The 24,285-nt window shown below is 43.6% G+C and overlaps 1 protein-coding gene across 1 annotated transcript in view; it reads right to left on the minus strand.

Annotated features, from left to right (window-relative positions):
• Positions 1 to 23,945, minus strand: part of LOC148521938 (sulfotransferase 6B1-like) — a 45,334-nt gene extending 21,389 nt beyond the window's left edge. The window contains exons 1-5 of the mRNA XM_088474502.1: positions 23,723 to 23,945; positions 16,261 to 16,370; positions 10,412 to 10,498; positions 4,486 to 4,612; positions 2,385 to 2,479 (exon numbers count right to left, since the gene is read on the minus strand). Coding sequence (XP_088330628.1) covers positions 2,385 to 2,479; positions 4,486 to 4,612; positions 10,412 to 10,498; positions 16,261 to 16,370; positions 23,723 to 23,945 — 642 coding nt within the window. The remainder of the gene's footprint in view (positions 1 to 2,384; positions 2,480 to 4,485; positions 4,613 to 10,411; positions 10,499 to 16,260; positions 16,371 to 23,722) is intronic.
• Between the last annotated feature and the right edge of the window lie 340 nt (positions 23,946 to 24,285).

Below are 24,285 nucleotides of genomic sequence, written 5' to 3' on the forward strand. Positions count from 1 at the left end.
TACAAAACTACAGTATATTATATCTGTGTCTACAGACAGTAATTACAATTTTACATTACCATATAACATTCAGCGCCATTTTTAAAATTCAAAGATGGCCACTGCGAGCCAATCACGGCTCGTGATGTCATCACCCCGCCCCCTTGGCTGGCTTATGTACAGCCAGCACGAGGCCCCGTCCAGTCAGTCGTTGGCTGGGGAGTTGGAGAGAAGACTAGCTGAAGCAAGAAGATGCCGCGGAAGCCCTGGGTGGGCGGTGCCCGCCCCCCTCCAGGTGAAGACACCGTAGAAGTCCTGGGGGAAGCGGCAGCCATGTAAAAGAGCTAAAAGACTGCCGGCCCCCAGGTGAAGATGTGGCAAAATAAAATACTTTAAAAAAATTGTCTTTTTTTATTTTAATATTTCTTTTGCAGGGGTACTATAGGTACCAGCAGGCCCTTAATGCCCCACCTGCTGGTACTTGTGGTTCTCCAAGTGCCAGTATGCAGGGATGCCTGCTGGGACCTGTAGTACTACTGCAAAAGACAATAATTATATTTTCATATGTACCGCACAACACAATCAACACAGCACCCACTGCCCATGGGTGCTGGGGATAGCTCTGGGCTATCAGCCTGGGTCTGGGGTGCCCTGGAGAGGAGAACCCCTTTATTGAGGTGGTCCCCATCTCCCCAGGGATCCCTGGCCTAAGCTGACTAGCGGTCAGGGGTGATGCTTCAGCTGGGGGGCCCGGTGAAAGGGCTCTCCTGGCTCTGGCATCACCCCCCCCACTAGAAAGAGTCTGGTGCTTGTTCTGCTAAATACAGGGGGACCCTATGCATTTTTTCCCCCTGTATTTCCAGAACCAGGGCCAGCTCAGAGCCCAGTGCTGGTTGCACTGAATACGGGGAACCCCTATGTCATTTGTCCCCTGTATTTTGGCAACCAGGGCTGGTTCTGAAAAGCCTGGTGCTGGTTGTGCTTCATACAGGGGACCTCTATGTCATTTGTCCCCTGTATTTAGCACAACCAGTACTGGCTGGTTGTGGCTTTTTTTATTTTACACATTCAATTTTTAACATAGATGCGTAGATGGATCTCACTGCTGTGTTCGTGCATCTGTGACTTATTGATTTTATTTTCTCCTCTGTCGCCCGCTGATGCCCCCTTTGCTCTGCACTGCTGACACTGCTCTGCACCACCGCTGCTGCTACCCCAAACGCCTATAGCCGTCTCACGCTCTGCACCTCCCAAACCACCTCATGTGTGCTGTCCCCTCTTCCGCGTTAGTGTACCATTTTGTGCCCTTCTACCATGCAGGTGTCCTGGTTTGCTCATCCAAACCCTGATAGTTAATACATTTTAAAATATCTATGAAATTCCATAGACAAAAAACCTTACGGTTTTACATGTCCCATTAAGGCTTCTTAGACATGATCTGAAATTTCACAAAACCTACTGAATTTGTGCCACTCAAAATAAAAAAAGCAATGAAATTACAATTATTAAGGCTGACTGTGTTCCTTGCGCAATACAGATATGGTAAGCCATCACACTCTGTGGTTAACTGCAGATTCAGTACTCTCACAGAATGAGATTGCTGTCACTCAGCTGACAGCTGCCGCTAATGCCTCATCACTGGCTACACCCCCCTGTGCCTAGCAGCCCACCGTGACTCCGCTGCCTGAGACACAGGGAGGTGGGGAATCAAGCAAGGGAACACCAGACTAATTGTCAGCAGCTGCTGACAGCTGTTATATCCCAGTATCTGTACCTGCCCTTCCTTTACCCAGTCATATCACTCTGCCCCTTCTTTTCCTATGCATGTGCATCCCACACACTTGGGCACATCCCCACTACAGAGAAAAGAGTACCACATAAACTGTCATATAAATACATGAAACATAATATAATTTGTACATACTGTACATTTTACCTCAAAGTAACCATTTCATATATAGAAATCATGAATTGCTATTCATATATATTTGTACTATAGACTATGAAATTAATTATTAATAGATTACCTCACATATGAATTTTTATTACTTTAACCTTTTTCTCTAATCCTTTAACCTGGTTACAACAGAATAGCTTAACGAGATGCCATTGATCATTTGATTTGTGTCATTTGTACATCAGCGTGTGTGAGATTAAAGTCACGTCTCTGCTACAGACTGAGTGGTATTTTGCTGCGTTTGCGGTTCGTATAAGATGCAAATTTAAAGAAAAAGTTGCTATGCTACACCACTCAGCGTGGCTCACCCACACCAGGCATCTTGTACTGCATGACGTATTGAGGCTTGCTGTATGTGACATCTGTATATGTGTTGTGCTCTAATCATTAGAATATCTGTCATGGTTACTAGTGCTGTAGAATGACATACTATATAGCAAACACTCACCAATTTCATATCTTCAAATGTCAGTACAAGTATATTCCCATCATCAATATGTTTCTCCAAGCTGAGCGCATGATCAAAATATGACCCATAAATTACTATAATAGAGGACACATGCAAACAAGCTTTAAGAAAGGATCAAACAGATAATTAGCCATCTTTGAAAATATTCTAAAACTGCTCAATGTTCTTAACTGCCGTATGTACAGTATATTAACACAGGGTGTCAGTGATTACCCTCTGCACATACAATACATTTTATTACTGTTGTTGATGATGATGATTTGTAAGTTGTCACAGAGCTCGTTTGCTCCATTTTCCCCACTATGTGGAGCGTACTTCAAAAAAGCACATACAAAGTAAAAAATAAATACAAACCTGAAAACAAATGGTGAGAGTTGAGACAAGAGGAGCAAGTTTGTCTCACAGAGGAGATATTATAGTTGGTGCATTAGAGTGAAAAGTATAGGTGGGGGATGCAAATCGGGAAGCCGGCTGGCGTCAGCCCGACAGCCGGCTTCCTGATTGCTTTATCCCGGCGAGGGTTAAATGACAGGCGTCTAAATCTAGACGCCTGTCATTTTTCCGACACTGGGCGCGGCGAGCGGACAGCCGCGGGGGGGGTTAGGTTTAGGGCTCCCGGGGGGGACTTAGGGATAGACACCCCCCGTAAGGGTTAGGGTGAGGCTAGGGGGAAGGTGGGTTAAGGTTAGGCTCCCCGGGGGGAGGTTAGGGTTAGGCACCCCCCCTGGGGGTTTAGGCAGTGGGGAAGGGGGAGGTTAGGGTTAGGCACTTAGAGGGGGGATTAGGGTTAGGCACAGGGGGGGAGGTTAGGGTTAGGCACCCCTAAGGAGGTTTAGGGTTAGGGGGGTTAGGTTAGTAAGTACTCACCTACAAACGATCAGGATTTCCAGAGCTATCGGGCTACCGCTCCCGGGATATCTTCATTTGTCTGCCTAACGCTGCCGGGATCGAATGCTGCCGGAAGTGTTGTAGCTCAGGTTAGCTTTCAGACAGTCTGGAGGAGTGTTTGAACATGGTGGAGTATTCCAGGGTAGGGAAAATATTGTAGGGGGGAGTGAGAGGTGATTATTAAAGAGGAAGTGAGGCACATTTTGGATGCAGAACTATGAGTATGTGAAGCACAACATATCTTGTCACCTTTGATTCTGCCGTCTGTTAAAGCAAAACTGGAGTCAAGGGTAGTAACAAGAAAGCAGATGGACAGGTCAGTATTATTCATAAGGCCAATTAGGCTGAAGGGGCCAGATCTAAGAGCCTCAAAGGGAGACGTTTGTCTTGAGACAATGGAGAAGGGGGAGACAGCAGACCAATAGCACACTAGCATCAGGGTTGAACCACACCTCCATGAGAGGACATGTGACCGCCGCCATCGCAGCTGCTATCACCTCCGCTACCTGGAGGTAGTTATCTCTGCTCCAGGCCTCAGCACAAACAAGGACAGAAGATTCTGCTGGACTTGTGGTGATTTCAGCCACCCCACTAGAGAACCACCACCGAGTGCAGAGCAAGGATATCCCAGCATAAGGGTGGAGCCAACTGGGTTGAAGTTCTGGAGTGCATACACCAGGATGGACATTGCAGCCTATTGGTAAGTGCATAGTGCAGGACGCAGCCACTACACACAAGGACATCCAAAACCCTGACTACCATCTACCTGGAGTGTTTAAAATAGCGCAATGTATTTATGTTACAACTAGAGATGAGCGGTGTGGTATTGCTGAAAACCGAACACATGCAAACTTTGGGGTTCCAAGTTGAACTGCGTCCTGGCTCAGATCACCTTTGGGTTCCCAAGAAGACCCGAGTCCTGGCTAGGATCTACCCGTAAGTTCGGATCTCGGATCTAAAAGCTGTTTTTATCAATTTTCATTTTAAAGAAATCCAAAACCGAAACTGAACCAAAACACTTGAGGATGGTTTTGCCAAAACCAAAGCCATAACATTTGAGGGTGATTATGCCAAAATCAAAACATAGGAGTCTGCGCTCATCTCTAGTTACATGCATTCAAAAGCTATCCATTGAAATAGTGCCACTAATGTTTCTACACCTAATGATGCAATAAGCGTATGGATAACTTACTGTTTCCACTTATAAAGTCTTTGAAAAACAAGTCCCAAGAGCTGTATGTAGGAAGCAAAGGATTGCTGTTTGAGAAATGGTAATATGACACTGCTGTGTCTTTTGGGTTCCGAAGAATCACCAAGATCTGTAACAAAAGAGAATAGACATTTAGTAAAGTAGGTTACATAGTAATTTATATAATCAGATTAGACCACATATAACATGTTATTACTGTGATTGCAGCAAAATATTGCAGTTCATGTAAGAAAGAACTTCTTCATCTACTCATGTTTATAGAACACTAGAGGCATGTACCAGAGAACAACCCTTAAAGGAGCCACCAAGATAATTTTTTCACAGTTATTAAAGGTAGTTAGGTGTTCGGCCGGAATGAGTATGAAATCCTGACAGGAGAAGCCTGACAGAACAAGATGCCAACTAGTGCTGGCAAGTACCCTAACTCTCCCCTCTCCCTCCCCTAACCCTAACACTCCTGTAGTGGTGCCAAACCCTAAAACTCTGGGTGGTGCCTAACCCTATGTCCCCCCCGGGAGGTGCCTAAACCTAACACCCTCTTCTCGCACCCTATACCTAACCATCTCGGGGGGGGCACCTCACCCTAACCCATCTTCCCCTAGCCTAAACCCCGCCCCCACGGCTAAGTGCTAAGACACCCACCCTGTCCGGCGTGTGTCTGTCTGCCGGCATCAGGAGTAAGATAGGTGTAGTATTTCGACGCCTATCATAAGTCCCCGTCTGGCTTTAGCAGTCGGGATATAGACCGGTGGCATTTAGACCGCCGGTCTGTTGACTACATCCTGTTCAACCAGTGGAATTTCATGTTAACTGTAAATATTCTTTGGGCCACTAGCCTTAGTTGATACAATATGAAGAGAAAGTTAATTTTCCCATAGGAAATAATTTTTGATAGTGAGACATGGATCCAGGCTATTTAGAACATGTTCCAACTCTCCGACACCTGCAAATAATTCTTCTCCTGCCAATCAACTGAGAGAAGCTTGAAAATAAACCAAGAGGATTAGAAGCCTGTCTGATGATAAATTTTGATGATATATGTGCAATATATATAATATTACATTGTGGGTTTTGAGGATATCACACTATTACAGGGGCATAACTACCATAGGTGCAAGGGGTGCAGCTGCTATGGTGCCCAGAGCTTGGGGGGGTGAGGGGGGGCATCTTGTCAGAGTTATATGTGTTATATACATTTTTCACCATTGGGTGGTACAGTACATAGGAGCCCTTACATACTTTTGCTATAGGGCCTTTAAATACCAAGTTAGAACAATTCACTACTGTACACTAATTGCTGTGTCCATCATTGCCTAGTTTTGTGTTTGCATTTCTTTTTCTCTCTCGCTATTGTTACTAGGCTACTCACATTGATTTGAGTATACCATTATTTGATCCCATACATAATTCAGCATTGGGCAACCCATGCTTTCTATTCTCATACAGGAGGAGCCCAGTATGCTGTTTATTTATGAAAAAAATTGAAAAGAGCCCCCAAGGTGTAAGTAAGCTTTCAATTTACAAAAGCAAATATTATGTGAATGTAAAGCTGGCCATACACCAGACCAACTTTTCTCCAACCATCCAACTACAGTAGTGTATAACAATATAACAAGAAAAGAAAACAACCTAAATCTAGTATGTATCAGACTTCCCTTCGTCCAATTCTTGCTGCAGCTTCCTGTTTGGAGGTGATTGTCACCCCTCTCAAAACCAAAAAAGATAGAAAAAACAATATTTCTTACATACAATGTAAATCAATTACAATATATTTTTTAATAGTACATAGAAAATATGGCCATATACCATAAAACTGTTTAAATACACTCCTATAAAATATATATATAAATAACACAAATCTGGCTAAAATTCCAGTTGCCTTAATTAATTTATAGCAATCACCGTATTTTGAACTATTTGTTCTTGATACCAAAGAAGCAATCATGTAATTCAAAAGATTGGTTGGTTGGAATGAAAATCTGTTAATGTATGGGAGCAAATGACAATCAGCCGCTTGCTCCCAAACACCAGAAAACAAGAAAAAGGTATTTCAGGCAAGATGGTTAAATCTGTTTGATTTAAAAAACAAAACTTGTCTGAACAACAGCATTCATTCGTTTTCCGGTGTTTGGGAGCAAATGGCTGATAGTCATTTGCTCCCATGTATTACCGGATTTTCATTCCAACCAACCAATTAGTTGGAAGAAAGTTGGTCTGGTGTATGGCCAGCTTAAGGGGTCTATGTACTAAGCAGTGATAAGTCTGTGATAAGTGCCAGCCAATCAACTCCCAACTGTAATTTTTCAAACACAGCCTGTGAGATGGCAATTGGAAGCTGATTGGCTGGCACTTATCACAGACTTATCACTTTTCATTCTGTCACTTATCACTGCTTAGTACATAGACACCTTAGTTAGCAAAGCCACTGTCGCACCTAGTAGTTGTCAACATATACAGAGGAGAAACTTAAAAGCCATATTTATGCTTGCACATATATTAGGCACATATTTTTCCAGAGTCGTAGCTGCGATAACAAGTGCTGAAATGTGCAAGTCCAAAAACACCCTCTTTCAGTGCCCATGCAAACTGCAACACCGGCAGTGGTTGTGAACAATCCACCATCATCGCACCATCATGTAATTTACTGGGGAAGAGATGTATATGGAAACACATACTTCTCTTCAGTGTCTGAGGGGTCCGAGCTCAGTCAGTTTGTTATTTTGCCAAGGCTGGGACTAGGTGAGTTTTGTTTTTTTAGGGAAACCCTTGGATTACTACTGGAGAAGGGGACCGATCACCGGGAAGAAGGTAAGTATGTGTGAGTGTGTTTAGTGTGTAATAAATTTTACTATCTACATTGTGTGTGTACTGTGTTTTTTTTTTAACTATTTTTTTTAGATCCCTGGCCTGGGCATACTATATGGATGGTAATGCTTTGGCCAGTAGTTTAGATAACGTGCAGAGCTCTTCCTTTTTGGTGCTGTTTCTATACTTAAATTGAGGTAAGTATTGATGTAGAATTGTATCTTCTAAGCTCAACCAACAGTAAGTTATAACAACCAATAAAACATAAATGGCTTTTACTAATCTGCCTGTAGTTTTCAGGAAATGTTTGTGATCTGATCTGTGTCCCTGACTCTGAGAGATGTCTTTAACAAGACGGACACAAAGATACCTGTGATCCGGAGAGGCAGCCTGAGATCAGTGGGACGTCGCTTAGATTTCAATCTCAACAGTGACTACCTCCCACGGATTAGCACCCACTGGAAGTCCAATGACACCAGTGCCTCTCTATATATATTTTTATTCATCTCTTTAATTTTTACTACATTTATAATTTCCTTCATTTTTCTAATAATTTTTTCAATTTTATTTTATATTTACTGATCCAGAAATTTGGGTTTAACAAGAACAACATATCACCATAAAGACTCAGGTGTTGAAACATACCTTTAAAGTTTAAACCCATTGAACTTCTTGTGCATATAGGCACCATGTTTATATTATGATGTATATTGCTTTTAATATATATGTAATTATACGTGCATGTTATATGAATGATTTTGGAATCTGCCTTTTATTCCTATAAGATTAGTAAAAGCCATTTATGTTTTATTGGTTGTCATAATACTGTTGGTTGAGCTTAGGAGATTCAATTCTCACATCAATACTTACCTAACTTTAAGTATAGAAACAGCACCAAAAAGGAAGAGCGCAGCACATTATCTAAACTACTGTTATACTTAACAGGTTGATCACCTACACGTGCAGCTGCTCTCCTTAACAAAACAAAAGCAACTCAGAGCGTGGGTATCATAAACTATAACTATTAATGCTTTGGCCAAGATGACCCAGTGAAAGGGCCCCCTGGTTGCGACATTACACCCCGGCTAGTTTGAGTCCGGTGCTGATTTTATAAATACGGGGACCCCCACACCATTTTTCCCCTTTATTTTTAAAACCAGGACAGGCCACAGAGCCCAGTGCTGGTTCATAAAATATGGAGGTACCCTACACGTTTGGTCCCCCATATTTTTAGAACCAGGACTGGCTCTGGAGCCCATGGCTGGTTATGCTTTTGTGGGGGAACCCCATGTAGTTTTTTTTTATTAATTTAACCCTATTTTGGCTAATTAAAGGCAGAAACATACACATATCACACTGATCTGTGTATGTTTCTGCCAAACACACAGCTCAGAATGTAGTCTATTTGAAACATTTAGTTAGGACCGAGTTTGCTAAAATTACACCCGTGATTCTAATCACGATTCTTGGAAAATTCCCGTGTTGTATTACTGGCTATGAAAAGTACCTGTGAGTTTGGGAGATGGTGTATTTATTTTTATTTGTATTTTCACCCGTGTTTTAAAGAGAGTTTAATGATTTCTCACCGAAGTTTGCCTTTAGTAAGTTTTCGAATTCTAAAAAATGCCAAAACATACCTGTGATTGCAATCTCAACCAGACATGGAGCTTAGTAAATTAACCCCTTATAATCCTTTCTGCGTTTCTCTCTTAACTTCAAAAATGAGTTATGCAATTTATATGGTCTTGCAAGAGAATGTAGATTCAGGCTCACATCCTCCAATGGTCCCCTACAGCAGGTGACCTGGGCATTACCAGGCTTCATAAAATATTATTACTCAGCCTGACTGCATAATGTTGCAGTGGCAGGCAATTTTCCCATATGTTCCCTCCTGTGGCTACCCTAGGCCTAAAGACCCCAATCCGGCATGTGCACACCCTGTACTGCATCTCTCCTTGTTCATTTGGTGTGTTGTAACAAAATGGCCAACTTATCTCATTTCCCAACCCCAATTATTCACATGTGGAGTTACCCAGATTTCATTCCTAGCCTTTCACTGCATATGTCATCTGTATGGATCGAGGCAGGTATCCTGCTTCTTAATAACTACCCTTCAGCAGGGGCTTTTTAAGATTTTCCTGGTTTCTCCAGAGAGCAGTATCTGCTGGTTAGACTTTTCCTCCTGGCCACTCTTCAAAAGACGTCATCTTGACACTCCATAATGCTTTCTTTCACACTTCAAATGAGGAGAAATATATGTTTCAAGTGAAATGGGAGACTGATCTTGACGTGTTTCTAGACTCATCAGAGTGGGCTGACATTTGCGGGGGAGTTGCCAAATTATACATTATTGTTTGGAGTAAGAAAAATGCCTACAATTTAATATATAGGTGGTATTATCTCCCCACTAGGCCCAGTGGTATCTTCCCTGGTACCTCAGATGCTTGCTGGCAGGTCTGTAACCAATCAAGATCTTTCCTGCACATATATTGGAAATGGCCCTAAACTTCAACCATATTGAGGCCGTACTATATCCCTGTCCTCTGTAGCCCATGTTCTGAATATACAATTTGATCCTAAATACCTGTTGTTTCTACTACCTGTTCATGACTTTTCCAAGAACTCCCACAAGCTGCTTTGACATATCAACAGGTCTGCTTGCTGTCTCCAATGGCTTGTGTATATGTCTTGAGAGCTACACAGTAATCTTATATCCTGGTTCCATGTATGATAATGCAAAGTGGATAAATTTCCACACTTACCAATGCTGTGATCTATATTAGTTTAATTGCTTTAAAACAATTCCTGAAAAGGTGTGAAATTAATTTTTATAGGATAAGTTAGAAAATAAAACTAGCTTTATTATAATATCAATCCTTTTTGCCTTTTTAGAAAAAAAAAACAATAGAAATGTAAAATATGTTGGTGTTAGCGACCATCTAATAGTATAAATATGATTAACCTTGTCATTAAAGGAAAAGAATGTCAGCATAAGAAGCTGTGGTTGACTCTATATTGCACATATGATTAACCAGATTTGCTAATATATATTAAAATTGTACATGTAAGATTATAACTAGTAATAGAAAAGCGATTACTATACCTTGGTCTTGTCAAGAAAGGATTTAGGAATATTGTCATAAGTCAGGTATGACGCTAAGAGTCGCGGTGATGGACGTTGCTTCAAGTGCTTAAGAGAAAAATAGACAAAATATTACTGTAAATGTTTTTTGACCAACACAGTACAGACTTAGGGCCTGATTTACTACTGATCTTTCCTCATATACTCCTGCTTTCCTTACCTGCGCCATCATCTCCTCAGAATTGGAATTTTTTTTAATTTCGTGGTTTGTAACCTGGCTGCTGAACCTATCATCTGGGGTGTAGGTTAAGCCGGCGCTGGTTTTCTATTTATAGTGACTACATTTGTATAGATGTGTAGTTATTGACCTTCATGTATATAATGTTTTTGTTCTGTTATGTTTCTACTGTACTTTTGTATGCACTTTGTAACACACTGCAAACCCTTATAATGTCTTATAAATAAAGGATAACAATAATCTCAATACTAACAAAAGTAGAAGAAAGAGCAGGGATGCACAGGTACAAGTACAGTATGCTTTATTGCACCATGGTCATCCTCTGTAACAACATTGCACATCAATCCATAGAGATCAGTGATCTATTATGTCTATGAGGCTAATACAGAATTGCACTGAAGTCAGCCACAATTGCACTTGCATTGCATGCAAGAAACTAAGGGCCTGATTCAGAGCTGGACCCAATGCCGATATTGACGCAGTTGAGTGATTATTGGTAAACTGCATCCTGCACATGTGTCAATGTACATTACAGTAGTCATTTGCAGTGACATTTTACTGGCAGTGTGATTGACAGTCGGAGCATTTGAGGGAGCTAAAGTGGAGTGGCGACATAAGACACTGGCATGTCATGTCCATTCTTGGGGCCTGCGTCTGCATCTCTCCTTAAGGTATTCTGGTCGTCTGGACCACCAGGCAACTGTAACAGTTGGACAGGCTGAAAGTGAGAAAATCTTATCAAAGGTGGACTAGAGCCCTTGGGCAACTCCTGTCATCCCAATAGTAAAGAAAAATGGCACAGTACAGCTATGCAGGGATTTTAATGTACAGTTGATTCCAGCTGCCTCAACTGAGGGTTGCGGATCATCGTGCCTGTTAAACTGTAATGTCTGTTTATGTGTTCATTCATACATGGAGATCAGGAGCTGTGGCCAGCATGCTTTTAACTAGAGATGAGCGGTTCGGATTCTGTGGAATCCGAACCGCTCCGAACATAGGGGATCCGAGTCCACCCGAACCCTGTTCGGGTGTTTCCCGCCTGACTCGGATCCCCATTCGGGGCCGAACGGCGGCCTCCTGATGTCGGATTCTCGCTAGAGAATCCGACGTCAGGGCTCCTCTAGTGTAGGGCAGACCGCTGTGATAGCTGTCTGTCCTACACAGGTAGGCAGCTGTGTGTTTGTAATAGCAGCCAATGAGAGTCAGGCAGACTCTCATTGGCTGCTGCACGGAAGGACCAGGTTGGAGGGTCCGTCTTCCGGCTCCCTCTGTGCATAATAGAGCCGAGTGGACGGCGGCAGGAGTGGGAATTCAGGTAAGTTTTTTATTTTTTATTTTATTTGTGTGCTTGTAAGGGGCCGCTACTGGGGGCATGCTAATGGGGGCACTGCTACTGGGGGCATACTACTACTGGGGGCCTGCTAATGGGGGCACTACTACTGGGGGACTGCTAATGGGGGCACTACTACTGGGGCCTGCTAATGGGGGCACTACTACTGGGGCCTGCTAATGGGGGCACTACTACTGGGGGGCATTGCTACTGGGGGGCATACTACTAGGGGGCATACTGCTACTGGGGGCATGCTAATGGGGTCACTACTACTGGGGGCCTGCTACGGTGGGGCATACTACTGGGGGCATGCTAATGGGGGCACTGCTACTGGGGGGCATACTACTACTGGGGGCCTGCTAATGGGGGCACTACTACTGGGGGGCATACTACTACTGGGGGCACTACTACTGGGGGGCATACTACTACTGGGGGCATGCTACTGGGGGCACTACTACTGGGGGGCATACTACTACTGGGGGCACTACTACTGGGGGGCATACTACTACTGGGGGCATGCTACTGGGGGCCTGCTAATGGGGGCACTGCTACTGGGGGCATACTACTACGGGCATACTACTACTGGGGGCATGCTAATAGGGGCACTACTACTGGGGGGCATACTACTGGGGGGCATACTACTGGGGGGCATACTACTACTGGGGGCATGCTAATGGGGGCACTACTACTGGGGGCCTGCTACGGGGGGGCATACTACTGGGGGCATGCTAATGGGGGCACTGCTACTGGGGGGCATACTACTACTGGGGGCCTACTACTGGGGGCCTGCTAATGGGGGCACTACTACTGGGGGGCATACTACTACTGGGGGGCATACTACTACTGGGTGCATGCTACTGGGGGCATACTACAACTGGGGGCATGCTAATGGGGGCACTGCTACTGGGGAGCATACTACTACTGGGGGCCTGCTAATGGGGGCACTACTACTGGGGGGCATACTACTACTGGGGGTCCGCTAATGGGGGCTCTACTACTCGCGGTCTGCTAATGGGGGCACTACTACTGGGGGCCATACTACTACTGGGGGCATGCTACTGGGGCACGGCTACTGGGGGCACGGCTACTGGGGGCCTGCTAATGGGGGCACTACTACTGGGGGGCATACTACTACTGGGGGCATGCTAATGGGGGCACTACTACTGGGGGACATACTACTACTGGGGGCACTGCATAGGGGGCTCTACTACTAAGGGGACGGCATAGGGGGCACTACTACTGTGGGCATTGTATAAGGGGCATTACTACTGTGGGCTTTGTGTATAAGGGTCACTACTGTGGGCATTGTGTAAAAGGGTCACTACTGTGGGCATTGTGTAAAAGGGTCACTACTGTGGGCATTGTGTAAAAGGGTCACTACTGTGGGCATTGTGTAAAAGGGGCACTACTGTGTGTCGTAACATAAATAAGAGACACTACTTTATGGTGCAATGTGAATCAGGGACACTATGTGCGGTGTAATGTGAATAAGATTGTGCACTGTGACTCCTAGGGCCGTAGCCCACTTTGTAAACAAGTACTGTGATTCTGCTGGCCGTACCCCACTGGGTGGGTGCACTACTTTTCATTTCTGCCAATGCTGTGTGGCAATGTGTCATAGATGTGATTTAAACTGTGGTGTCTGTGCCGTTGCTTTGTCGCTTGGTAACCAGTCAGCTCACTGCAACCTTTTGCCAATAATGGTGAAAACTATAATTTAAACTGTGAGGTGGTCTAAATTGACTATAAATGACTGGAATTTAAGGTTATTGAGGTTAATAATACTCTAGGAAGAAAAAAAAGCCCAATTTATGTGATTATAGCTTTTTTTGTAAATTTTTGTAAAAAAATCCAAATCCAAAGCCTGTCACCGCAGTTTGGCAAATCCAAATCCAAATCCGGACGACGAATTAGAACCAAATCCAAATCCGGCAAAAATGGTCCGGCGCACATCTCTACTTTCAACACGTTTAATAAACTGAGGACAACCATAAAGCAACACATTTTGCAGCAGCTGTAAACTAATTCAGTGAAATACCACAGTGGTAAGACATGATACTGCAGGCATTAAACAACAATGTGAATCTGGCAGAGCAAGATTCCAATATACGAATATATATTTAGGCATTACTTTTTGGACAACCCTCATATAACAGTAGTAACCCAATCAGGTATGCATACCTCCCAACTGTCCCGCATTCAGCTGGACAGTCCCGTTCTTCTGGGACTGTCCCACTGTCCCACCCACTGGCTGCAGTGTCCTGCGGTTGGGGGGAAGCATACACCGATGCGATGTGAGGTGCTGCCTCTGCCTGGATCTAATTAGATCCAGCAGGGACTCAGGGCAGGCTCCTCACATTGTGGGTGACATCATGAGGTCACCTGCACACTGCATCACTGAAAACGCTGGCCTCTGAAGCAATCATAGGCTTCTTTAGCCTCTGACCGCTTCAGAGGCCAGCGCAGTTACAGTAGGGGGAGCCGCATCTCAAAACCTAAAGAGCTGTGGGTTGCCACCCTTGCTCTAGAATGTCTTTGCACACAGTAGCATTAAGAATTTCCTTTACTGAAATTAAAGTGCCCAAGCCAATTCGTGAAATACATCCCCTGACCATTTTTCATGCTCGACCTAATCTTGCAGTGGGCAGTACGCATTTGGTCAGGGAGTGTTCTCTTGGTATCTGGCAAACCAAGATTCATTCATGGAGCAGTCACTCCAGTCGGCGTTTGGCTTTGCAGATGGTGATCCAAGGCTTATTTGCTTCTGCTCGACCATAGAAACCCAACCCATGAAACTCCTTCATGCCTTCTGGATCCAGTTAAATCCAACTGTCAGCAGGAGCAGTGCCCAGCATGAAGCTCAAAGTGAAATCAGGTAAGTACTGCAAAGGGGTGTGGGGGCTGTTGTACACTGGGAGGGGGCATCAGTAATGGGGACACTACTTTAGGGGGCCCAGCATAAGGGGCACTACTACAGGGGGCACTACATAATGGGAACAGCATAATGGGCCCAACTACAAGGGGCAGGGGAGTTTCTACAGAGGAGGGGGCCGTGTGCACTCTCTGTCCGGGCCCCCTCCTCTCTCTGTGGTGGTGGACAGGCTCAGCACCGCAGCACTTGTAAACTCTGGCACTAGAGTGTGCCCGGAGTGCAGGTTGCACCAGGGTTATTTCCCTAGTGTGCATGCGCAGAACACCGAAACAATGGCCACGGCAGCCATTTTTCAGGTGTTTTCTCCGGCGAGACAATCTGGTGCAGGACTTCGGAGGGGTGAGTTATTAAAACATATGGGTGTGGGGTGTGGACCCCGGACACAGGGGCCAGTCTGCACTGCACACCCTGCACCCATTATAAATACACCCCTGACAGGGGGCATTGCATAAAGGGGCACTAATGTGGGCATTGTGTTTAAGGGGCACTACTATGTGTCGTAACATAAATAAGGGACACTACTATGTGGTGTAATGTGAATAAGATTGCACTGCTGAGTGCCATAATTTGAATTGGGGATACTATGTGTGATTTCGGCAGGATAGACCCCACGTCCCTTGCTGTGAGGTCATGCCCCCTTTTTGCATGCCACATCTCCTTTTTTGGACTCGGTATATCACAAATAGGTTTTTATTTTTAAAGTAGATCATAGAGTCCAATAGTCTGGCCACCCCTGCATTACATGCTACAGCTCTTGACAGTCCATTTCTCTGAGCTTTTGTGGCCTACTGATTCATGGCTGAACTAAACATTTATACTTCAAAATATTGATTGGGGATGTTCTAACTACAAAAAGTGTCATCCTACGACTGTGCTATGTTAAAAGTCACAGAGTTCTTCAGAATGACCCATATTACTGCTAATGTTTGGCTATGGAGATTGCTTGGCTGTATGCTTGCTTGTATTCACTTGCTAGCAATGGGGGTGGCTGAAATGGCCAAACACAGTAATTGGGGGTCACATACATTTGGCCAAGTATTGTATGTACTGTGTATTGTATGTGACTGTAACCAGAGAGTAGTCCTGTCAAAAGCAGAAAAAATTGACAGTTGTGTCTAGCTTATATAAAAGCCTTGGTGTAATATCCTAGGGGGTATATATAATAGGCTGTGGACTTCAAGCATCGGTTAGTCCCGTGTGAGACTGCCCAATGTTTTAAAGTAGCAGTCATTAACAAGACAAAACCAAGTTGATTTTGCCTTTTAAATGACTGCTACTTTAAAACATTGGGCAGTGTCACACGGGACTAAACGATGCTTGAAGTCCACAGCCCATTACATATATCGCTCAATGCTATATTTTATACAAACCTCATACTTCTCTGCTTTCCCAAATTCAAGCACACCACGGTCAATTGTGGGCTCCTTATTATGAACTGCAATCAACATTTCACGAAGTATCTGTACTGACCAGTTAGTTCCTAAAACACAAGAAATTAAGCAATTGCATAGTTGAAGAACTTATTACACAGTATAAAATGGAAAATAATACATTTTGTTAAATATTTTTTCTTTAACTGTTTTTGTTTTTATTATATATTTAGCCCCCATTTATCAACAAGTTTTAGTCTTTAAAACTAATTTCCAGTGAAATCTAAGTGTTGTCTGTAGTTATTATTGCTGATAACGCTGTTTTTAAGCAGCGCTATCAGCACTTCGCCGCCTCAAATCAGATGGCTTGTGTCTGCATTTATCATTCAGCGCTTTGTCTACTTTATTTCAATTAGTCAGCCTGTGGCTGCTGATAAACAGCGGTCCAGCGTTGCCTGGACAGCGCTCTCCCCCCGGCACCCTGAAGTTAGCCCAGCATGCCTCGCGGCTGCTGGGTTTCTATGGAAACATCCTGAAGGATGTGTAGACTGTTAAGCCAGCTTGCCATGGTTTCTGACGGAATGCAGCCTCAAAATGTCCGTGGCGTCCAGAAGTCTGGACTGTGCATGTGCAGGCTAAGAGCTACAGACGGTGCATTGCGGTCTATAAACACATGGGGCTTACCTTCTTTCGTCAGCTCTGTTTGACTGTTTAAAGCTGCGCAGTCAAGACAACGCTACCGTTCGCATTGAAATTTCACCATGTTAAATACACGGCCTGGAGAAACAAACAGCACGGCGTGCGAAGGCGCTAATTATCACAGCAGGATGTAAATGGGGGCATTAGTGTTAGATAGGCAGGACTAGGAGGGCAAGCTTTACCAGGATACCACAATATAACTAGGGGTTTGCGACTGATGCCGCCGCACAGAGCATAGGGCTCTGTAGGCAGCACCGTCGCTGCCCTATGACCCTTGCTTCTGGCTAGCACTGTGCGTAGAATGGCATCCTGCAGCAAGTAACACTACAGCAATGCCGCATGTAGTGTCCTTTAGACGCTACAGGCAGGCACCTTGCCGCGGAACTGGTATGAAATACCGACAGTCAGGATCCTGGCGGTCAGAATCCCAATGCCGGGATCCGGACAGGGTTAACTTACCTCCCCCCAACCCAGTTACTTACCTTTGGCATCATGGCAGTCGGGATGCTGGCGCCGGGATTCTGACAGGTATTCTGGCACCGGTAAAGAATGCATCAGCATCCCGACTGCCGGGATGTAGAACGCATACCCCTTGTCGCATATACAGCTGCAAGGAGCGACTTCTAAATGCTCTGTGTACTGCCGAGCTTCCGGGTGCTGGCCGGCCCTGCCTCCTATGCACGACATCATGACATCATGCGCAAAGGGGATGGTGCAGACACTTGGCGCATAATGCCTGTTACAACACTGAATGCCCGCACAGTTAAAATGCTTTAAGTATCATTACAACTGCGTCAGGATAATTGCACTGACGTTCTCATTTCGACATAGTGACTGTCTAAATAATGTATGTATCCTGGACTAGTAGATTTTAGGCAAATCTTTTATTTGTTTTTATGTTCAGTTGAACCAAACTTGGCAAATTGCATGGTCTTTATCTAGTCAGGACCTTAATTAGAGATAAAGGGGTCTATTTACTAAGCAGTGTTAGGAGACAAAGTGAAAGGAGCCATTTTTCAAACACAGCCTGTGACATGGCAGTTAGGAGCTGATTGGCTGGCACCTTATCTCATTTTACTTTGTCTCCTAACACTGCTTAGTAAATAGACCCCCAAACTGTGCTCTGGTTCCAAATGTTATTTTTTCTTAAAATATAATTTTAAAGCTAAACACTGTTATTTACATAACAAAAATGGAGTCTAATTAAAGCCAGGGCTGGAATGCTGGGAATTACTATCTTGGGTGCAAATGCAATAACATGTTGGAACCATGTGGACAGGTTTCTATTGCTGTACTTTAATGAATATATGTCTCTTGTTAATTAGAGATGTACCCTGACCCCCGTGTGGTTTTGCAAAATCACCCTCATGTGTTTTGGTTTTCGTTATCGATCTGTGTTTAAAAAAAATTAAAAACGTTTTTAAAAACAATTAAAATCATGTAATTTTTGCAATCCAAAACCCAAAATTCATCATCTCCTAGTTCACCAACATGCTAACATTTATCAAATACATGACTGATGCTCTGTTTAAATGGGACATATATAAAATATGCAATTAGTACTGCAAAATAATGTAAAAGCAGAAACATGAATTGGAAAGTTGACTGGCTGAGATTCATGATTCATTATAACATGATAACAGAAACATTGTGTAATGTGAAGATTGCTCCACACAGTTGTGCACAAGAATTTCTATTACATGTCTTTAACATGTCATGAGTCTCAAGGAAAATAATCACCTCAAAGGGTTCATTCAGTCTAGGGATGTGCAGGCTCGGATAGGTTCGAGTTTGCACGTGGAGTTCAGATTTTTCCCTCCAAAAAAACGGAACTCAGAACGAGGCAAAACGTCATCTTACATGGACGAACATCATCATTCCTGGACAAAAGACCAGGAATGATGATGTTCGTCCATGTAAGATGACGTTTTGCCTCGTTCTGAGTTCCGTTTTTTTGGAGGGAAAAATCCGAACTCCACGTGCAAACTCGAACCTATCCGAGCCTGCACATCCCTAATTCAGTCAAACACTTTTTTAGTAGGTTCCCATACTGGGGCTCATGTAGTGTTGGTTATGTTGAGTATAACATATCTTAAGATATTTGCACAAAACAGAGTGTGTTAAGGTGCCCATACATGGTACGATTTGCAAACGATCCAATGTCGTATGCAATCGCCTTTGAACTCTCTCCGGCAGCTGAAGTGAACTACCGTATATGCTCGAGTATAAACCGACCCGAATATAAGCCGAGGTACCTACTTTTACCACAAAAAATTGGGAAAACTTATTGACTCGAGTATAAGCCTAGTGTGGGAAATGGCAGCAGCTGGTAGTGCCCCCAGTAGTAATTCCCCCTGGTTGTGCCCCCAGTAGTAATCCCTCCTGGTAGTGCCCCCAGTGGTAATCCCCCCTTTTAGTGCTCCCTGTAGTAATCCCCCACTGGTAGTGCCCCCTGTAGTAATCCTCCCCTGGTAGTTCCCCAGTGGTAATCCCCCCCTGTAGTAATCCCCCCCTGGTAGTGCCCCCTGTAGTAATCCCCCCTGGTAGTTCCCCCAGTGGTAATCCCCCCTTTTAGTGCCCCCTGTAGTAATCCCCCCCTGGTAGTGCCGCCTGTAGTAATCCCCCCTGGTAGTTCCCCCAGTGGTAATCCCCCCTTTTAGTGCCCCCTGTAGTAATCGCCCCCTGATAATGCCCCCTGTAGTAATCGCCCCCTGGTAGTGCCCCCTGTAGTCCCCCCCCCCCCAGTAGAGAGAGACATGACAAGAATAAAAAAAAAATCACTTACCTGAAACTCCCGCTCCTGGTCCCGCCGCTGTCCGCTCCTCCGGACGCTTTGCATGGGAGAGACGTCGTCATGACGAGGTGTCTCCCATCACCCACTGCGGGAGCCGGAAGATGGCAGTGGGAGCAGCAGCAGCCGCTGAGAGTCAGACTCTCAGCGGCTGCTGATTACACCAAACACGCAGCTGCCGGCTCCGGCGGCTGTGTGTTTGGCAGTGTGTAGCGCTGACCGAACTCCGTCCGGTCAGCGCTACACTTGACTCGAGTATAAGCCGAGGGGGTACTTTTTCAGCACATTTTTTGTGCTGAAAAACTCGGCTTATACTCGAGTATATACGGTATGTGCAGCAAAAGCTGCACTATGTTCACCCAATCTATCGTGCACCATCTAATGACTTGCATATTCATTAGATCGAGTGCAATATGACACCGATGCATGTAGCCCGGACCAGGGAGATCTGTGCTACATGCATCTGTGTCACTGACACAGAAGCACGGACGGAATCAGTGTGGCCCGTCTGTGATGCTGTGTTCTAAAAAAAATTATTCCATATGCATGTATGTTTAATAAACTTATACTTTGTACGGTGTGAGTGTCCTGTGCCCTTTATTGGGGGGGTCCCCAGCTCCCCCGGGATCCCCGGCCTGGGCTGGCTAGCAGTCAGGGTTAATGCTTTTGCTGGGGGGCCTGGTGAAAGGGTTCCCCTGGCTGTGGCATTAGCCCCCCGCTAGAAAAAGTCCGGAGCTGGTTCTGGATAATACAGGGGACCCTACTCATTTTTCCCTCTGTATTTCTAGAACCAGGACTGGATCAGAGCCCAGTGCTGGTTGCACAAGATACAAGAGACCCCCTACATCGTTTGTCCCCTGTATTTTGGCAAGCAGGGCTGGTTCTGATTAGCCCGGTTCTGGTTGTGCTTAAGTACAGGGGACCCTTATGTTGTTTGTCCCCTGTATTTAAAGCACAAATAGCACTGGGTCACTAAAAGCCCGGGGCTGGTTGCTCCATTAGGGGGGGCATGTATTTTCCTTTCTTTTTTTTTTTTTATACTCGTTTATTGGATAAAATTGAGAGTACATTGAGAAAATACAATAGACGATAATATGAAATTGTTATAAAACATTCTAAATCAGCAAAAAAAAATTTAGCCAATTGTATACAATATAATTAGAAATAGCTAACAGAACTAACCGGAGTGGGTATAATTGTAAGTAAAAATAAAAAAAAAAAAGGGTAAAAAAAGTAAAAAGGGAATACAATTAAAAATAAAGTAGAGTAGAGGAAAAAGTGAGGGGGGGGAGTGAGTCGGAGGAGGCTTTGTAATTAAAAATTATAGTGGAAGTGGTCACCACAGCATTAGCCAAGACCTGGGAGGGGTACATGTTGATGGGAATACTAAGGATTCCATGTAGACTGGAATTTCTGGACAGCATTGTTCCTCAAACTAGTAATATATTCCATTTTTGCTACAAACCAAATTCTGTTCACAAGTTCTTGTCGGCTGGGAGTGTTTGGGCGAGTAAAGTGCGAAACATGTTCCAAAATGGGACGATCAGTGGACAAGTCCACCATGTGTTGAAAAATGTACCTACCTGACCGCAGCCTCTCCAACATAAGTTAGAAAAGTTAGGATACATCTGGTGAAGACGTTCTGGTACTAAGTACCACCTGGTGAACACTTTGTAAGAGTTTTCTCTTATGGCTTCTGTGGAGGCACCATGTTTACTAAGACATTGCTTTGCAAATGGTTCCACCCGTAGGCCGGCAGTGTCTGTTTTGGGTGCAGTATGTCAATCAGCAGATGAAAGTGTTAGCTGGTGGGACACGGTGTCGTTTGATAGATCAAGTGGTTGTAAGGGAAGATTGGAGTCTATTGCTACTACAGGTTGAGTCTCCCATATCCAAAATGCTTGGGACCAGGGGTATTTTGGATATTGGAATATTCCATATTTTGGAATAATTGCATACCATAATGAGATCTTGTTAATAGGACCCAAATCTAAACACAGAATGCATTTATGTGTTATATACACCTTATACACACAGCCTGCAGGTAAATTTATACAATATTTTCAATAATTTTATGGCTCAAACAAAGTTTGAGTACATACATGAAATTCATTTATGTTTCATATACACCTTATACACACAGCCTGAAGGTAATTTTTTACAATTATTTTAATAATTTGTGCCTTAAACAAAGTTTGTGCTCATTGAACCATCAAAAAGCAAGGTTTCACTTTCTCAGTCATGCTAAAAAAATTCTGTATTTCGGAATATTCCGTATTTCGGAATATTTGGATATGGGAGACACAACCTGTACTCAGTGTTTCACATGTACAGCTGACAAAGCCTGCATTAGATGGCCAGCATGGATTATAAATTTTAAAAAGTCCAGGAAAAAGGCAGGAAGTACCTTGTGTTACAGTGGCAGATGCAGGATTTCTAGAGTGGGCATGAAGAGGGCATAATTAGCACTTAACAAGCTTTAATATGCATCATACAAAAAGTATTGTGTGTCATAATTCCAGCATACAGTATACAGGACCAGCGATCACAGTAAGGCATTAAATGCTGCAATAGGGCCATCCTGTTTGAGCTGAATGTTTTTATTTTAGATATGGGCTCCGTTCCAGAGCATTGGAGCAAGTCCGGGAGTCTGGAGAATCAGCAGAAGAACCTAATACTACCCTGGACATATATGCACATATTGGTCTTATTATGTACTGGATAGTGTATTATTATATGGTATATTAATTAACCCTATTGATGATCTATAGCAGTGCGCCCATAACAATGCATACTTTCCAGATCTCCTAGTTGGTGCGCAGGTGTATTTATTACTGGCTGACATGTTAAAAGATCCACAGGTGGTGCTAATTATTTTATTTGTGATACTGATAAAAACATGCAGCACTAGTAAAATTCTATAATATTGCTATTTCTATTGTGGTCATGGTGTGGGCTTTCCAGGCAACCGGAACCCCCCCCTGCATTTGCCTATGAGTTATTGCATGCTTTATTGATCCGGTTCTAATTGAATAGTTCTGTTGATTATATTAATCAGAGGATCCACCTTTCACTAATCCAGTTCAACCTAACAGGTTCTTATGATACTTTAACCGTTGGATCTGCATTTACATGTTGGGTACTGTTTGGTTCATACAGTAATATCAGATATTCTTGCTTCTTTATGCCAACATAGTGTGATCTATCCACAGCCAGTTCTCCACTGATGTTTGTTTATCACTTGCATGACAACTGCCGCTGCTTCCATAATTAATACTATTTTTAAAATATGCTTTTAACAATGTAATAGTTATTTTTACATTTTTAAAGAGTAACTATGAATAAAAGTTCTTATCTTGGGAAATTGATTTTCTAGGTTATTTCTGCCATAGTTGAAAGATTTAAGGTGTGGGTATATTTATTCTTTCTTGCTCTGTACTGTAAATATAATTTCCTTATATGCCACTTGTTTGCTTATTTCGAAGTGGGAATCAGAAGACCCCAAATTAGTGTCTATTTTAGGTATTAGAATCTGGACAACTCATTAAATGAAATACATGATACACATCATATATCATACTTAGAAATCATTTACTGCCATGTATTATCCTTGATTATTACATTATAATTTACCTCCTGTCTTTATGGACACATACATAGAAGAGCATTATTGCATATAGAAGGAAAATAGAGGGAAATTACAATGGCCTCCTACTACTCCTAGTTATTAGTGTGGCGTCATGGCCACCAGGACTCCCTTGAACAATGCATACTATTTGCGGGTGTAAGGCAGAATAGAAAAGCATCATAGTGGTAACAGTGGTGAGCCCAGGGGAGCAGCATTCTGATAGTTGGTACAGAGAAGTTATATTTAAATTAAAAGGTCTGTTTTACTGTGGGCCCTGGCCCCATAACATCTGCACCCCTGCACTAATGGTAGTTGGTAGTTACACCCTTGTTTCCCCCACTTACCACATTTGGGATAGGTTACAATCAGCACATCATCTTCTCTGGCTTCCATAGACTCTAGTGCTTGAAATGTGGCCTCACTACAGAGACAACTCGGGTACAGAATCCCCTTATAGTTATATTTCAGTTCCTCTGGAGTCTTCTTGCTGGCCTCCTCAGCCATTTTTTTAACTTCTTCAATGAAGGCATCAACCTCTGTTTTGCTTTGACCCTGAGAGCCAGACATCTTCCTGCAGTGTATGAGAGTGAACTAATAGAACTTTCCCAAACACTTCCTTCAATATAAGGCACTGGGAGGGGAATGTTTACACACGTGGTATTGCTCTTTCCTTGCACACATCCACTGGCAGAGAACACTGCTTATTACCTGCTTATCACATCAGTATACTAGCAGAGTAATGACTGCAAGAAGTAAATCACATCTGACTGACTAGACGAATGTAAATTGTATTATGCATTATTGAATAAGTGATTGTTTTTATTATGTGTTGATGAATAAATAACTGCAGTTACTACATCTGTACAGTTTAAGTTTGGTCTCATTAACCATTTGCCTGGCATTGTCG

This window comes from Taudactylus pleione, unplaced genomic scaffold, assembly GCF_031769625.1.
Source record: "Taudactylus pleione unplaced genomic scaffold, aTauple2 ptg000154l, whole genome shotgun sequence".
NCBI classification, from domain to species: domain Eukaryota; kingdom Metazoa; phylum Chordata; class Amphibia; order Anura; family Myobatrachidae; genus Taudactylus; species Taudactylus pleione.